Genomic DNA, 17,965 nt, shown 5'->3' with positions numbered 1-17,965 from the left:
AACGGCTCCGGCCTGTGTTCGCTTATCAATTGCAGCAATTCTTCATGAAACTAGACCACGTGTCTAGGTAGTTATATAAGAGTCAATGTTGTCTGTGGGAACCCAATGGAATGCTGAGCTGCACGATTTTAGATTATGCCAAAAAAATGAAAGTCACAATTCGACCACGGACACAGGCGAAAATTTGAGGATTGCAAAAATGTTTGCCTGTTCCAACGAACAACGCAAAGAGTATTTTGAGTAGTGGTATGCGCACATGGCTGGGTGAAAGCCAAGATTCCCACCCCCCCCTCGCGTTTTAAAAACGCTCCGCCGCCTCTGAGTCAGTACAAAGGTACATTGAAAATAAAGTTAGAAGTCGACTCTTTTTCGACAGATCAAATGGCTAATAGTTAAAGATGAACAGGTTCCACTATGCCTGCGAACCTGAAAACCCCTTGGCGCCTGAGGTTTCTCAATTTGAAGCTATCAAGAGTGCTGCTTTTCTTTCTGTGCCATAGTAAGATTAATATATTATTAATTGAAGCACAGCCAGAAATGACATCATTATATCAGTCTGATTACCATGTAACAGCTCTTGACTAGAAAGCATGGAAAAACATTACGTCAAACAGATCAAGCTTTGCGCCCACGCACGGTTCATCGACCGGAAAGCCTCGGCTCGGACTCTGAGTTCTTGTCATATGACTAAAGAGTGCTTTGCACGTGTATTCGACGTGAAGATCGGACCAACCCATATTAAGCAGTTCTATATAGCAACAAGGACAACGATCAGTATGACCGCGTGAATGAAGCACAGATTGCACGTGCTTCCCACATGTAGCGAGTTCTTTGCAAGTATGTGGGGAAACGAGATTTTTATCCGAAATATTTGTTTTACCCCTTTAGGCTAAAAGAGGAACTTTTTTCACAAGGATTATCATTTCACATCGTAGCGCTTTTACTGAGTCTTGGTGACACTAAATTTGAGGTAGTTAGCATTGAAATATCCAGGGGTTTCTTCCCCTTGTTAAACGCTTCTTCTTCCTTCCTTCCTGGCTTCTTTCCTTCACACCTTCCTTCCCCTTCTAACTTCGGAGAGAGTAACCCGGGAGTTTTCGTCTTGCTTTTCGCAACCAATCGGTGTTTTGTAAAAAGGAACTCGGGACATGTTCATACAAACTTGGTTAGAGGGAAAATTTTGATTTCTTCCAATGGGATATGGATTGCAGCCCCGTTAATGTCCATAAGATAAATTTTAGTTAGAGTATATCGTGATGAACGAGTCGCAATTTTCAAGTATTATCTCGGCAACCGACACGAAATGTTCATATGCGAACATTACCAGCCCCATTAATGACATCTCGGGGCCAAAAACTCTAATGTCTCGCTTGTCTCGGGTTTGCTTGCCCCTTACGTAAACGTTTTGCTCAAAGATATGACGAAACCAACAATGGTGAATAAAGAATGGAGTCCTCCTTGAGATTTCCGAAACACCGCCGGTGTGGTTAATCTTGGCACTTAGATTTGACCAAAATATTTACACAGAGCCTAACTTTTATCTTTCTGGCTAATACTAGTTCAATCCATGTTTCCGCTGTGCTCTTTGAGATATGATGACTGTCCGTATTAATCGATAAAAAACATATATTTTAAAAATCACAAAATTGTCTGTGTTTCCTTAAGGTTGTATACATTTGGAGACTTATCCCAAACTGACATGGTGAAAAGCTTGTTTCTAAGTACAGGTTGATAGCTACTTGTAGAGAGAAGACAAAAATACTTTTATGAGAAACGGTATTAGAAGTGATATTTTTTTAAGAAAGTTCTGATTAAACAAACAGACTGAGCTTTTTCCTTACCGTGCCCCTCGTGTCTCCACTCAGCTGTAAGCGAATAAAATCCCACGAACGATAAGTAGAAAATTTTTTTAGTCTAAACTGAAGCTTTTACTTTCCATTACAATTACAGAGTTGGAGTAAATCTATCAATTCTTTCAAGGGAAACTTTTCATCGGCCATATTAAGTCAGAATCCATGTTAGAAAATAAAATCCGAGGCGTTTTGGGAATTTTCAGTGGTCAAACCGATATTGAACCTTGAGTTTTACGAAGAAAAATTGAAGGAATCAAGTTTAAGAGGCTTACAATTTGGAAATGTGGCTTAAAAGATGAATTAAAGAGTTTCCATAACCTTCTTCACGGTTGCATTGATGTTAAACTCTTTCTTGCGATCGTGATGTAGGTTGTGAAGTTTTCTTCCCATAAAATTTCTTGAGGGGATGGTTCTTATCATCAGAAGAGCTTTTCAGACTCGGATTTTTTTACATTTTAGATTTTCTGAGTGTTTATTTCGAAATTTTCTCCCAAGTCTAATTAGCAAAATGAATTACTCTTTATATTTATTTAATCGATGTTTTGAAGTCTGCGTGAAGGAGGTGGAAATCTTCCAGAATAGTGGCTTCTATGACAGTATTTACGAGTACAATGCTAAGATCTCTACGGTTACCGCTCATTTTGTGCTTTTTCTAATGTTTTTGAGCCAAGGTGTCGAAGATTGCTGATCGCCATGACTAGGGAAATTCTTTGAAAAACATTTATTGATCACATCCCAAACCTCATTGGTGGAGCAAGGGAGCAATAGGAGTTAAATTTACTTTAGCAAAAACCATCAACACCATTACAGGCCGTACGATTTCAGCCCCCGAACTAGGCCTAAGGAAATTCAAACTAAAAACCAAAAAAAGATAAAGAAAAGAACATTTCTTACTCAAGGGGGCACAACAAAAAGAAAATATTCATTAGAGAATGCGTGAAAAACAGCGATTTCGCCCGGTGACTTTCTTCAAATTCCTAGCTTTATTTCTCGCAGTTGGACTTGCGGATGGATTAAGGTAAACGTGTTTGTGTTTCAGAAAAAAAACGGTTTGTCAAGTTTGAAACTAAATTTGCCAGAGATTAGCTCAGGAGAATTACAGCTAGTTAAGACGGTGAGACATATCAGAGTTCTCTTGAAAAAATTGTATCAGAGGAAGGTGCGAACCCGAGAGAGTACAGATGAAGAAAACAAATTGGAATCAGCAGTTTAAATCTTTAAAAGGCAGCGGAAATACCTTTAGCTTTGCCATTAACCTCCATTAGTTTTAATTTTAGAAAATAATTTCGAGCCTTATATTTTCAGTTTATGCGTTCTGACTTATATACTGCGGCAAAGAAGATTTTCTGGTCGGGTTTTCGGGAATTTTATATGTTCAATACTGCAATATTTTAAGAATTAATTGGAACGATCAAAAAGAGGCTTTAACATCTCACCTTATGGGTGGCCTCCTCTGTGAATGGTTGTGGCCTCCTCTGTGAATGGTTGCGCACTAAAACATAACGTCGACGAATTAATGAACGTCTTTTATGTTCTCTTCACCAATAAGCTGGAAAATAAAAGCTTTTTTCAAAAGGAACAAGCGGGACAATTATGGAGGATTATCAAAAAAATAATGAAATATTTTCCGTTTATTATATGTGTCCAAATTGCTTATTTTTGACACAAAACGTAGGGGCATCCATATGGTTTGGTTTACTATGTATTTAAAACCCAAGTTCTAGTTGGGTGATCTTTGAGAGGAAAAGATATACTTTGTCATGTAACCATCACGAATGGAATTTATCTTTACATTATAGAGATGATTTGCCACAAACTTATGAAGCCGAAGTAGACAATCTTGCCGCCTTGGAGAGAAATCAAAGATCGTTCCGATGTAAGTAACTCCCTTCACTTTCTTTATGTCCTCGTGAACCAATTTTATCATTTTTAAAAATCTTTGAATTTGTGTTATGCAACTCTAAAAGCTCCTGGCGAGGGTTTTCTCATGCCAGGATTTGCTTGATTTAGAAATGCCGTATTTCCCACACCTTTCAGCAATGTTTTCACAAAATATTACACATTCTTCAGCGAAAATTGTACGAATTAAAGGGTAATTTATCTTTGCCGAACCATTTGGATACCGAATTTGTAGCAGTTAGAATATTTCAGCATTGCGAAAAAAGACGTTTCGTAATTAGAAAATTTAACTGAGTTACAGGAAAAATTCAACAAAAGATTGACTTCTTCGATTTTCCTAAAACAAAAAAAAATTAAAAAACCAAGTTTATGCATGTTTATGCGTGTGATTTTTGATGGATTCTTAACACTCAAATGGTGTCGAAAATGTGTGAAGAGGGACGTTAAGACACCCATTTTAATAGAAATTTTTGAATGGGGTCATCTTTCACGAAAACGAATTTCCACTTCCCAGAAGCAAATCCCACGATTACTTTCATTTGTAACCCAATTCTGGAGTCAAGTTTTATCCAAATTAAACTATTTAGCTTGAAATATTTACTATCCTGAAATCACGGTTGATTTTCGATTGGTTATTTTGGAAAGGTAAATGAAATCATAAAATTGAAAAATTAAATTTTTTCTTTTGTGGTAACGCGAGCGTAGCAACCCAAGTCTTCTTGGTTGCCATTGGCTTTTTGACGTCAGAGATCTAAACCATGTGATTATAGAACTAATTTTTGGGAGAGGAGAATCTTCCCGGAATCGATCACGGTTTAACGTTCATTCTTCATCAAAATGCTTTAGTAGGTTTTTAGATGAATAAAAATAAAAGTAAACAATTTAGTAGAAGTTCACTTTTTTGTAAACCAAGCCCAAAAAAAAGAGAAAAAAAACAGTCTCCTAAAAGGTAATTATAAAACCATTTCATGAATCTCAAGCTCTTTTGGAAATAAACTCTAATTTTAACCACGCCATAAAATTTTCCCCTCAGTCTAAGATTCTACAAGATCCATCGTCATTTTACCAGCGTAAATTCAACTGTAAAATTCGCAGTGAAGCTAATAGTATCAACTTTGCCTTGCAGATGACGTATACGGTCCGGGAAGAAGGTCAAGCTACCAGAATGACGACAGCAATCTTTGCATTCCAATGTGCGCCAACGGCGGAACGTGTGTTAACAAAACGTGCGTCTGTCCTGATGGGTGGCGCGGAAGAAGTTGCAGAGAAGGTGGGTTTGAGTAGGGAGCTTTGTAAAAGTAGCTCATTAAAATTAAGTGTGGAAATCTTAAATGTCCTATTACATCAAAAGTTCCATTCATATTTCGTGAAGTTGCCACCGGAGAAGAGAACGTATGAACGATTATGTAGTAACGTTTAAATGCTCACTATTACGATAAGCAATAATGAAAGTAAAAAATGAAAGAGAGATGATATTTTTTTCATTGTTTCAGAGGTCTGCTCGCCCGAGTGTTTAAACGGTGGTAGCTGTGAAAATGGAAAGTGCAAATGCCCTTCAGGCTGGGAAGGAGACCGTTGTCAAAATAGTAAGTAATATATCTTTCAAGAGCTGTAGGACACCGGTATTTCAATAATAGTAATAATAACAATAATAATAATAATAATAATAATAATAATAATGATAATAATAACACTTTATTTGCCAAGCACTATTTCTATCACTACCCTGTAGCACTTTACAATGACTGAAATAAACATAAAGTTCTTGCAAATCCCAACTGGCAGGCGTAGACCAGTTGGCTTTTTATACAGTGCAGCCGAGGAATTGAACTCGGGGCGATCGAGAAGGAATCCAATGAGTCACCAGATTACAAGTCCAGTGCATCAACAATTCGGCCACGCTGCCCCCCCCCCCCTTAGGAGTGACCAGGAGGAAATTTTTCGTCAACATCAACTGATTACGTTTTCAAACTGACAGCTGATAAACATCTAGAAAGATATTGCTGAACATCAGAATTTCAGAAATAAATCTGGAAAAAATGTTTGGCAGAAATAAGGAAAGTATTTCGATCTTAAGCTGTGAAGAACGTCAGAAGCACTCGCCTTTTATCGAAGGAAAAACTAAGAACAGCTTCCTTTCGTAGCCAGACTCTGTGAAACATGCTCTCAGGTTAAATTTTGGTGTTTACTTCAACCGCGTTCATATATATGTAGTTATCATGGAAATAACTTTATCTCCTAATCTCCCTTGAGCATCTTGTAGTGGATATTTTTAGTCGTGTTATTTTTAGTTTTCAGTCGTAATATTTAAGGTTTTTCTTCAATTAAAATGCATTTTATTTCTTTTGACATCGTAAAGTTTAGTTAAACCAGTTTATAAAGATTCAGTGTAAAACTTCCTTTCACAGTTGCGTGTACGAAGGTCTGTGCAAATGGGGCAGCATGTGTGAACGATACATGTGTTTGTATTAATGGCTGGGCAGGAGAACTTTGTACCAAAGGTAAGACAAAAATTTTTTATTTATTCTTTGCTGATCTTTATTAGAGGAATTTTAAAGGTTTCGTTTTTGATCCCATAACAAACAAACGAGCGAAGACATGTATGTAAGTGAAAGATGATGTTATTCAGTAAATGACACAGGCATAGTCGCTGAAAAAGAACACTGAGTGCTCCCAATTGGAGTTGAACTTACGACCTTCCGATTAGTACCTCGGATGCTACACCACTGAGCCCTACGGGACTTGTGGCTGGGTAGGTCGTGTAAGAAGGAAATAAATAAACAAACAAACAAACAGAAAAACAACAAGGGGTGAAACAGACAGGTAGTATGTATATTGGCTTTTAAACTCTTTACGGTGGCCAATTTACGTTATCAACTCAGTTGACAATACCAAATTACTCTGTTATACTCTCCCACCGACGTAGCATTTCAGTTCCTTAAGAAACTTTCCCCCTTTAGGCAATATATTAGATGTTCCACAAGGTGCTTTAACTGTTTTGGAGCACAGAAATTCCAATGCTTCATGTTGTAATTATATTTGTCAACTTTCAACTTCTACTATTATATTATAAGAGACAACCATTTATGCCTTATGCCTTTCTTTTATAATTTTAGTTGACTAATTTCTTTGTACGTTTCACCTGGCAGCTACTTGTATTCCGTACTGTAAGAACGGGGGAACCTGCGGAAGCCAACCAAACAAATGTATTTGCCCAAGTGGATATAACGACAAAACTAACTGCGAGGCGTGTAAGTGAAACTTTCATTACAGATGTGAAATCAAAGATTACTTTTTGTTACGCTAGATGTGGCTTATTTATTTAAAAAGTCAAGCGGGGTGAAACCTTCAGGAGAGTATGTAAAGAGAGAATGCAAAGCCCACAATATCCATGAAGTTATGAGACTTGAACCCGGTATTTCGCCTTACAAAAAATCTTAACCAAATTCTTCTCAGCAGGGTGCCTCAGTTGTTTTCCGTTCCGTCGGACTCCGTTCTAATTCTAAAACTTTTGGGTCAAACAAGGCACAATTTTTTTTGTTTTCTTTCGGTAACAATACACTATTGTTTTTCAACTAGCATATTGTAATCCTGATTGTGGTGTTGGCGGAATTTGCGCCTATAACGTCGCTGAGGGTAAAATGAAGTGTTCATGCAAGCAGGGATACTTCGGTGCCGCGTGTGACCAAGGTAAGTTACCCACACATCTACCTCGTTACCATTCCACCCCATCACTCACCCACTCACCCTCCTTTACAAGCCTTTTTAATGATTAAAGGAAGAGAGAATGGAGAAGGGCATCATAGACTTAGCTCATAAGACGCCTTTTCAGTTAAATTAAATTTTTCCATATTTAAACAAAACAATAAAAATATGAGGAAAGAGAAGAGGAATCACACCTTAAACAACAGATAAATAAATCGTGCAAGCTTTAAGTTTGACAGTAAATGATACTAAGAAAAGTTATTCATGTAAAGTGATCCTTTAAACAGTTCTCTAGTGGGATTCTCCCGTATAGATATAGGAATACGATTCCAAAAGAAGCCCGTGGGACAGAACCTCCTGATATTTATTCTGAAGGGAGTAAATTCCTTCCTATCCACTTACTTGCCTACCCACTGTCTTACCTCTTTACCTACTTATCCACCAATTTCCTAAACCTACCTATCTGTCTCCAGGTACCTACGGACATACCCAAATAGAACGGTTTTCAATTGAGTGTCGAGAAAACAATCCATTGTAATCACAACGGCCAATCCGAAGAAAGGTTTACACCATCATTAGCCAATGGGAAATCAAATTGAAATCTGGGAAACTGGTTGAAGTGCGAGAAACTCGTTTATTTCGATAGGCATGTTTGTACCTACCTGGTTAAAGTTCGATCCTCAATTCAGCTTCATATAACATTGCACTATTTTTTACTACAGTTTTGAATCTTTAAATCTTTAAGTTGTCTTTTGTTAATTTCTTATAGTGAATCCCTGTGAGATGGACGTAGACGAAGGTGCAAGCTCCTACTTTCTCGCCGAAACTTTTGCCTTGAGTGACGCAGATGCTCTGGGCTGGAAGACCGATGCTGCAACCCAAAAAGCGTGTTTGAAATACCTTGAGGAAGTCAATAATCAGTGCCCTTCATTAAAGACATTATTCAATCAAATTGAATGCGAGAAATACTGCCGTAAGTTGTATGATTGCTTCCCATCGACATAAGGAGTGAAACAGTCAGTGATGCTATCTAACTTAATTCTCGGAACACACTTAAAGGATCTTAGTCAACCATAATGTACTGTGCGCACGTACCCGAAAATCCTATATCGGAAAAAAAAGGCTCTTATAAAGGGTAGTTACCAAGGTTATAAATATTCATTCCTTTCCTTTTTTTGGCAGTTCCTGACGAAACAGATGAGGTATGTAGAAAGATTTGGGATCCTGAGAGTTCGGGATATTCAAAAAGCAGAATTCCGCGTGGAAACCAGTCGGTTTACTACGACGCTGAGTCTAATACGTGCAAGAATTTCTCGACACTTGGCTGTCTAGGAAATGCGAATAACTTTGGTAGCATGAAGAGCTGTGAGGACAAATGCATCCGTGAGTAGTTCTACATATGATTCTCACCTCTTTTCATCATTAATTTTCGTTTCAAAAATACGAAGAAAATTATTGAAACTTTTAAAGTCTTTAGTCAAAGGAATAAATTTATTTGGAATCCTTGTCTGTTTTATGTAATGTGAGTGGTTGATCGTGTTCGAATGACTCCGCCAGCAGTAGAGACACTGCACATAAACGTGTATTCTTCTGTCTCATATCATTGTATTTACCCCTTATGTGATGGAAATCGTTTGTATATTCCCTCCATTTCCTCTGTCTATATGTTTGTGCTAGATGTTGCTGTTAAAGTTTGTTTGCGCTTGCGGTTGTTGCATTTTCTTGTTTTTGCTCCACTGTTTTACTTTATATTTGCTTTTAACCATCAGTTCTTGTGCCATTGCTCATATTTTTCTTACAATATTTTATAATTTATCTCTACAGGAACTGCTTCAAAATTGCCATTCATAAACAGTAAGTTTACCTTTTTTTGAGTAATTATCCTAAACGTAATTTCTGTAAGTTTCAACTGCTAAATGGCAAAGATGCTTAGGCTATTGCTGGGATTAATTTTGTCACACGCTTCAGTAATTCAAACTACGTTTCAGTGGCTTGACATGATGTGAGTCATTCTACCAAATGGTAAACCTTGTGCACCAATGCCACTTATTCAAATTTGTTTACAGTCTTTGATAACTAATAGAAGGCACCATTATTTACAAGTTTAAATTCTATCACGCTCTGGTGCACCTGTGATTACCTTATGGGCTTTCGGCCCTTGTACTTTTGTCTTCATTTGTTGAGTGCAAAGTTCTGATTTGCTGTCACCACCCAGATGATTATTTCCAGCTACGCAAATCGCCCCAATGCTTTCAGGGTCATAACACGGGTTTTAAAGTAGAAGTGAACTGCCAAGTACCTACCTGCCTTTCACCTACCCGTAGGGTACGATTTCAATGAATAGCAAGTTATGGGTGCCACCTATAAAACCTCTCAGCACAGCCTGTTTAGCAGCAGGCTCTCGTGTTTGGAGTCCGCCTCGTGGCCACTTTCCCGGCACGGCCACCTATTACCCCAATTGTGGCCGCCTTCGGGAAAAGTCTTTTAAACCCCTAGCTACAATTTTCGCTTTGTTCTCGCAAGACTTATCACCAACTCCTATTGCTCAGAGACTGTTGGCCGTGAGCTATTTTTTAATTCTTCAAAGCGCTTTTTTATGCATTCCGTTCTCTCGGAGGTTTCTTTTCGACGTTCGCAGCTAACCCAACAGTTTCTCTCATCATATTGAATGAATACGATTTCCAAGTAATGATTATTGGTATGTTTCATTGTGGGGTTTTTTTTGGAACGTCGACTACACCTTAGTCCATAAAAATAAAGAAACTTGGTTAATACTTGTAACATCATGACATTTCGTTTGTTGAATAACAGGTATGTCTTTAATAGCTCTCATGATTTCTATGTCCATATTTTTTCAGCAACTGGAACTTGCTTTGTCACTGGGAGAGATCATTTCAACACGTTTGATAACACGCCCTACAGATTCTTTCAGGAAAATTGTTCACAAATGCTTGTCTTGGACAAAGAAAATCCGGAGGAGTTTAAGGTGGTCCTGAACGGGAATTCGGGTTGCGAAATGATTTATCCTTGTCAGAAATCTCTGGACTTGATTTTAGATGGTGCGAAAGTATACCTTGGAGCTAAGACCAACACTACGTTTATCGTGAAAGTCAATGATAAACCGGTTGATCTTCCATATACGGATTCGTGGCCTTATGTCAAAAAGGTGGGTTCAGTCGAAAAAGGATTGTGGTTGTTAATGTTTGTTGTAGTACGAATGATGCTAATGTTTTTTCGTTTTCCTCGCTATGTATGTGTCGATTCTGGTTTTGATCGTGATTGCTTGATTTACTGAAGATTGTCACTAGAGTTTCCAATTTCGGTGATTTCTGTCACAGGGTTCACCTAAAGTGATGGCCGCTTTAATATAAAAGTGAATGCGTTAACCAACTTTTTTTTAATTACAGTCTTTTCAGCTTCAAGAGTATATTTAGAATTTTTTTCAAAAAGTCATTCTTACTGCAGTAAGTTGCCCTTGTACTTAATTTTCGCTCTGTTGCTGAAACAGCCTCCTTTTTTTTCCTTTTACAGAGCGGTCGTTATGTTTTGGTGAAATCGCAAGATCACATCAACATTCTGTGGGACGGTGTACAAGATGTCATTATCAAAGTTCCGGATAGCTATAAGCACTCTAAGGAGCATAAGTTGGTGGGTCTGTGCGGTCTTTTTGACGCGAACAGTACGAACGACTTTACTGACATCGAAGGCAATGTAAGGGGGAAAGAGGATATCAAAGACTTCGCGGACAGCTTCAAACAGGACGTCAGTTGCGGAACCAGTCAGAATAGCAAGCCCCCCAATAGAACAGCCAGTGACATACGCGAAATCGAGGAAAAGTGTAGTTTGTTGGGGGACATGTTCGGCCCTTTCGGGCCGTGCCATAATTCTACCGATTACCGGCCTTTTATGGGAGTGTGCATGTCGGACTTGTACGAAACTAGCAAGCAATTCTGGGACGAAGCGAAATGCGACTCGTTCGCCCTCTACGCCCGTGTTTGCGCATGGTTCCACCGTACGTCGGTCAAAGGATGGAGGACGCCGAATAGTTGTCGTAAGTAAACGATCTTATTGGTCTGAGCAAAACGACCCCCCTAAAAATATTGAAATCTACTTCGGGAATGCAACTAAAAACTACAGTGAAAGGTGACTGGAACTTAATTTAAACAACAGAAAAACGCTATCTGGGAATGGTAGTATGGTTAGATTAGGGAAGTAAAATCTTATGATCGTATTGTCCTGAAAACTGGTTTTGCTTTTTGTGACGTCTGACTACACTAGTGGGTTCAAATAATTTGTAGTACACAGTTTCTTCTCGCAGAATAGTGACCGTGTAAGGAGAAAAGCTGACGAGAGATTTTCGTAATTTGTCTGACGATCACGATCGTATTTTATTGTTTAACCCTTTAACTCCCAAGATCTCATTTGTAACTCTCCTTACTGTCTGCCAAACGATTATCATCATGTTAGTTTGGAGAATTTGGTTTGGGATCAATTAGTAATCCCATAATTGTCTTTCTTTGTCACCCACGGGAGGTAAAGGGTTAAAACAATTATCGCTTGGATGCGATAGAATCGAAAAAATTTACTGAGCGCTCACGCTATATTTTTATAGTAGTATTTGGCGCCTTGTAACATGGAGACTATTCGTTCGGCAAGATAGAAAACGTAAAGTGGGCAAGGAGGAACCACTTACGAACAAAGATGCGAGGGATAAAAAAGGTAAAACTGATCAAAATATCGGCGCCCGCTAAAAAAGGCTAATTTTTAAGATGTCGTGTCTTAGTTCCTGCGAAGTCTCCTTGAAAACCCGTTTGTGATCGAGACAGCTCTCGAAAAATCCTTCTCCTGTCAAAGTGAATGCAAATAATTTGTTAAATTCAAGTTTGCAAGACCCTTGAAAGTTGTAAAAGCTTATTCCTGAAGAAAGAATCTCGGTTTTTCCATAGCAATCACGTGCCCAGCTGGATTCGTGTACAATGAATGTGGATCGTCGTGCCCACTGAATTGCCGAAATCTCAACAGCAAAAATGCCGGTTGTAATTCGCCCTGCACTGACGGATGTCATTGCCCTGAAGGAAAGTGGCTGGACGGCAATGTTTGTGTTGAAAAAAGCAAGTGCTCCTGTATGTATCGAAAAGTAGTCTACCCTAATGGAGCGCGAAGAGTGGAACCTTGTGAAACATGGTGAGTCTCTGACAAGTGAAATTGCTCGCGATTATTATCAGGGTACATTCTCTTGAATTTGTTTGATCTTTTGCTCGTGAATTGAATCTGACACTCTCAGCTTTCTGTCACAGTAATTAACTTGTTTCAGCTAAGTATAAATGGATGCACAACTGTAGGTTTACCTATTATGAAGCAGGCTCGGCAAGGCCCGAACATCACTTCTTTGACCCTTCATATTAGTATAAAATAAAACGGTAGATAGCGTTTAAGGTGCGCTCTGATTGGCTACTCAAACTCCGAATATCCTTTGCTATTCAGCTCCAAGTAACTTGCCCGAAAATTTTGTAATCGTTGTAGGAATAAATGAGTTGAAATCATCTTTTTGTGCTATATCATTTCACTTTTAATATATTCTAGAACAACTAGTCATCTCAATGTCGCTCTGTAGCCACCTCCACTTTGCTGAATAGTGATGATGTCGATCGATGAAGAAGTCTTCAAATAGTACACAAGAGACATCAAACGGCCTTTAACTGTAAATAACCTGAAAGAAACAAGGAATAAACAAAAAAAGTTCTTGAGTATCGGGAAAAAATTGTTAAGTAGCGATTTGATACAAATGGCATTTGGATAAATGGTAATCGAGCCGTTTATCAAATTTGTCTTTTTTTTTTTGTTTTGTTTTTTTTCGGAAGTTGTTTTCGGAAGTTGTTTTCGGAAGTTATCTTCATTTGTTACGGAGATTTTTTGCTAAGGCCTAGATCCCATAACTTTGGCCCATCGACAATTTTGTATTCCAAACATTGTTGCCTGGAAATAAGAGCACTTTTAGAACAATTACAGCTTGGGCCATCAAATTGATTCACAAAATTGATGAATTTAAACTGTCTATTTTTAGTACTTGTAACGGTGGAGAGTGGTTGTGTTCAAAGAAGCCCTGTCCAGGTAGGTCTTAATGAATTTAGCTTAGTGGTTCATCTGTAAGCTTGTTTTCCCATTTGTTGAATAATTGATTAAGATATTTTAAAACTTATTTATTTTTTCCCCACTGTACTATTCAAACTCATTTCATACATCCGTATTAGGGCCTTTCAAATAGCGGCTGAATTTACAAGCCGCTTGAAGGTAAACTACTCAGAAAATTCCTGTTCCTAAGAGGAACCATGTAATTTGTAAACCTTTGGTGTCATGTAGCAAAGTGCTGCCTCCGTTAAAAAAACTTGAATTGAAAAATAAATACAGTAAGCGATTTACTAAATAAATGAATGACTAATGGGCCGATTGAAGAGAATCTTTTTAATTAAGTCGCGATTTTATATTTGGACCTAGGTTCGTTAGATTGAAAAAACAGTTAAATATGGTGCTACAGGTTTTGTGAACAATAACGCACTCTGCATTTATTTACAACTACATGATATGCGAAGGAAAGCAGAACTGCTGCTTAAGTGGATTCAAGTATGAAAATGAATATGCAATAGAGTTCCACTAGTTTAGCTGCAATGTCAGCTACTCGCAGTCTCCAAATTCAGATCTCAAAAGCCTTTTTTTGTGTGTGCGAAAAACAAAGAAACGAATAAAGGCAAAACTCCCCTCCCCAAAAAAAGCAAAAACAAAAACATAGAAGGGACAAGGACATGTAAGTTTTCAGAAGATTAACAAATATTTCAATTTCCGAAATTGGGGTCAAATTTTTCTGATGCACAGATCATCACATCGCTTCTTAAAACTTAACTGATCGCGACTCTCAAGCATGATTGCAGTTCGCAGTGCAAGATTCAGAAGAGGGACTAGGCAAAAGCCTAACTTTATTCAACCCCCAAAATCAGCCGGTGGAGACCTCTTTTACGTGGACTGTTTTCGACAGCGTTCTCTCCCATTGCACGAATGTGAAAAATGAATTTTTTTGCCTCTTAGGAACTTGCTCCGTCATTGGCGACCCTCACGTCACAACTTTTGACGGCAAGACGTACACCATGCATTTGAAGGAATGCTCGTATGTAATGTCAGAGCAGTGTCACATGCCTAATGGAGTAGGCCGGGGTTACTCCATTACCATTCGTAACAGGAACTGCACAGCAATGTACGCAAATTGTAAACGGGAAGTGCTAGTGAATGTCACTGGCCAACCTTTCTTGATTTTGGACGTCGAGGATGGTACCAGTAAGCCGACTGCTTCCATCGAGACTCAAAGTGGCAGCGTGACGAGTGTCAAAACGGATTACTCCGCCGAGAAGATGGATGTCGAATTTCTTGGTGACCGAAACATTTTTGTTCGTGTCAACCTTGGGGTAGGTATCGATGAGCTGGGCTTCAGGAAACAAGCAAAAGTTTTAAACTTATCCAAATTGCTCGAAGAGAATGTCCGCGTCTCAATGATTTCGTTTGGTCATGGATCCTGAGAGATCAAGTCCTTCAGGTCCCACTTTCCTCTTTGCAAAATTCTATTACGTGAGATTAAGGGGATGATATAAAATATTGTTTCCTTTTCATATGCAAACTTGGGCCATTGCCATTACAAGTTCTGAATGTAAATCATATTTAACGGGAAAACAAACGGGGTTGATCACGCTTCAAGAAAACAAGTGTCGTATTGTCTTCCTTTTCATTCGCTTTTTCAATTTCATGTTTATCTTAAAGAATGGAGTGGCATTTTCTATCCACTGGACTGGCTACAACATTTATTTGACCGTGAACTCGACGCTAAAAGACCAAACATGTGGTCTTTGTGGTACATTCAATGATATGAAAGAGGATGACTTCCACATGCGCAGTAATGACGACATAGTGTCCATCGACGAATTTGCCAAGGAATGGCTGATCCCAGATCTCTCCGATGAAAAATGCGAGACAGAGAGCGTGGTAAGCTCGATTAACTACTGCAATATTTATCAACAAAACAAACAGTGGACTCTTGATCAGTGTTTCAAATTAAAAAATACTTCCCTTCCGTTCGCTGCCTGTCACAGCGAGGTGAGTGTGTTGGAGTACTATGAAAAGTGTGTTCAAGATGGATGTCGATGCAAGGGATGCCTGTGTAAAGTCATAGCAGGGTATGCAAAGGCCTGTGCGGACAAGGGGATTGATTTGAACGCATGGAGAAACTTAGTTTCCAGCTGCGCGGAAGGTGGGTTTTATAGGATACATGTCACACGAAATCTAGAGTTCTCGGTGTATTTCAAATAACCAAACTTAATGGAAAAAGCACAACATATTTTTCTAAAATGAGCAACGAAAACGCTCAAGAGACGACGGATAAACGCCGTATCCAGATGCACAGGTACACATGTATACTCAGTAGACTCCCAATTTATCGAACCCCGGTTTTCTCCAGACTGCAGATATTAACAACCAAAACTGGAATTGCTTCCCGTACTCAAACACAGTTGCTTTACTCCGAACTTTTTTCGTCCTCCAGAAAATTAAACCGCAATTTTTCTCTCCTAAGAGGTTAAAAAATTGGAATTCTACTTTAGTTTTCTTTGATATATTAGATTATGAGAAAATCCCACTCAATATCATGTTCCCAAAAGAGTTAAACACTTCTTTTATATGTCTGAGTTCTTGCTGTACCTGTCAACCCTTACCTTACAAATTTCTTTGCATCACAAATTTTGTTTATCTACTAAAAAAAGCACGAAATGATGTTCTAGATTACCAGTGCGGTGCAGACATGAAGCTTGAGCAATGTCATAGACATAACAACGGCTCATTAGCTTGTCCTCAGACTTGCGAGGATCTAAATCCCGACCAAGACGGAGATTGCAGGAGGTAATGTCATTTGTACACTTCTACTAACTCTTTCAACCCGATGGGAAACTTAAGACGTTGAAGTAACTAATATGATGAAGTAATAAAAGTACCTTGCTAAAGGACTCGTAGTAAGTCACTTTGTCCCTCAACACATACTGACACAGTTATAAGAACCCCCTCCTAGGTCAATATATTAAACAGGCGCCCCCTCCTCCCTCACTTTCAACTATATTTATAACTTTTTAAGCCGCAACTACAGCTGTAACAAAAGTTTCTTAATACGCGCCCCCTCGATTAGGCTCCCTCCTTCCAATAACCTCCTCCAATCCCTCCTTTTACCCGAAATTTCGAATGTGCGCCCGGACGCTTCTTACAGAAAATACTATAATCACCCATTAATTTCCACTGTGTCAGACGTTTGTTGGAAACCCTCGAACCTCTATAACCGTCGTACACTCCTAATGTAAGCTACCCTGACATTTGCAATTTTTTCCAGACGTGGCTGCGTAGAAGCTTGCTACTGTAAAAATGAGGATCAGGTTCTGAGGAGCAATAAATGCGTGCTAAAGGAGGAATGTCCTTGTTACTTTGAAGGGAAAGAGTACGAGAAGGGAGCCACACGATTTGTCCGATGCAACACTTGGTACGTTTAATTGTTATTGTTTTAGTTTCAAGGTTAACGTTTGTACGCCAATGAAGTCATCTGAGTACTGTGAAATGTCCAAGATTTGCAGGAAGGAAGTAGAGGAGTGCGATCACCGCGTTACTTTCTCAGCATGATGAAGTTAAAAGTTCAGAGTCGGAATTTTGTGTTTGCAAATTTTACTTGAAAAGCTGTGTTCAGCGCACTTATCGTTTCAAAAGTGAATAGATCAATATGATTCTTTTTTATGAAGGAGATTCGTTGCCCCTTTGGTTTTTGCATTTTAATCCGTATTCAAAGGTTCGGGCTTGCGTCCTGGCTGGGTCATACTGTTTTTTTAAGATAGGACATCTAACATTCATCGGGTCTTACTTCACCCAGGAGTGGGCATGAGTATTTGCAAACTGTCAGAGAAACCTGAGGGAATTCTGTGTTGGGAAGGGCCTGGATACCAGCACATATGATGGACTAGCTTCCCATCAAAGACGAGTAGCCTGCGCAGGCGCTTTGGAAGCTAGTATAAGATAAAGTAGTGATAAATCAATAGGCAAAGATTTTAGGACGTAATACTTGATCTGTATTTTTAATATCTTTTTGCTGTTAGCACTTGCAAAGGAGGTGGACAGTGGGAGTGTACAGATGACGACTGTGATAGTAAGTACTTCAAATTTTTAAAACTTGTGGCTAAATTTTTCACACGCATTCGTTTAATTCAACATACATGGGGGGTCTAAGGTTGAGGTTGGACTCTTTCTCGGGGACTCAAAATTTTCTCTCTGTCCCGCGCTCATAAGACGAAAAAACATATTTCGCTTTACACCGAGTTGTAATTAAACTATATCTTTTTGTCTTCATAGCTACTTTAATTGCCTTTTTAACCACGATCATCTTTCTTGACATAATTCTGCCTGTGTTATCTGCCTCAGCCTTCGGCTCAATGCTCCACCTC

At 38.8% G+C, this 17,965-nt stretch overlaps 1 protein-coding gene across 2 annotated transcripts in view; it reads left to right on the top strand.

Annotated features, from left to right (window-relative positions):
- The first annotated feature begins 2,678 nt into the window (after positions 1-2,678).
- LOC131783107 (pneumococcal serine-rich repeat protein-like) overlaps positions 2,679-17,965 on the top strand; it is a 54,863-nt gene continuing 39,576 nt past the window's right edge. For both annotated transcript variants that reach the window (XM_066160855.1, XM_066160854.1), the window contains exons 1-19: positions 2,679-2,871; positions 3,653-3,729; positions 4,879-5,022; positions 5,246-5,338; positions 6,161-6,253; positions 6,902-7,003; positions 7,332-7,442; positions 8,227-8,430; positions 8,640-8,840; positions 9,282-9,311; positions 10,316-10,623; positions 10,989-11,508; positions 12,404-12,641; positions 13,522-13,568; positions 14,538-14,911; positions 15,261-15,747; positions 16,274-16,391; positions 16,870-17,016; positions 17,621-17,670. In XM_066160855.1, coding sequence (XP_066016952.1) covers positions 2,786-2,871; positions 3,653-3,729; positions 4,879-5,022; positions 5,246-5,338; positions 6,161-6,253; positions 6,902-7,003; positions 7,332-7,442; positions 8,227-8,430; positions 8,640-8,840; positions 9,282-9,311; positions 10,316-10,623; positions 10,989-11,508; positions 12,404-12,641; positions 13,522-13,568; positions 14,538-14,911; positions 15,261-15,747; positions 16,274-16,391; positions 16,870-17,016; positions 17,621-17,670 — 3,430 coding nt within the window. In that variant the 5' untranslated portion in view covers positions 2,679-2,785. The remainder of the gene's footprint in view (positions 2,872-3,652; positions 3,730-4,878; positions 5,023-5,245; positions 5,339-6,160; positions 6,254-6,901; positions 7,004-7,331; positions 7,443-8,226; positions 8,431-8,639; positions 8,841-9,281; positions 9,312-10,315; positions 10,624-10,988; positions 11,509-12,403; positions 12,642-13,521; positions 13,569-14,537; positions 14,912-15,260; positions 15,748-16,273; positions 16,392-16,869; positions 17,017-17,620; positions 17,671-17,965) is intronic.

This window comes from Pocillopora verrucosa, chromosome 13 (genome assembly GCF_036669915.1).
Source record: "Pocillopora verrucosa isolate sample1 chromosome 13, ASM3666991v2, whole genome shotgun sequence".
Taxonomy (NCBI): domain Eukaryota; kingdom Metazoa; phylum Cnidaria; class Anthozoa; order Scleractinia; family Pocilloporidae; genus Pocillopora; species Pocillopora verrucosa.
Note: the sequence above shows the minus strand (reverse complement) of the source record. Positions and strands in the feature narration are given on the sequence as shown.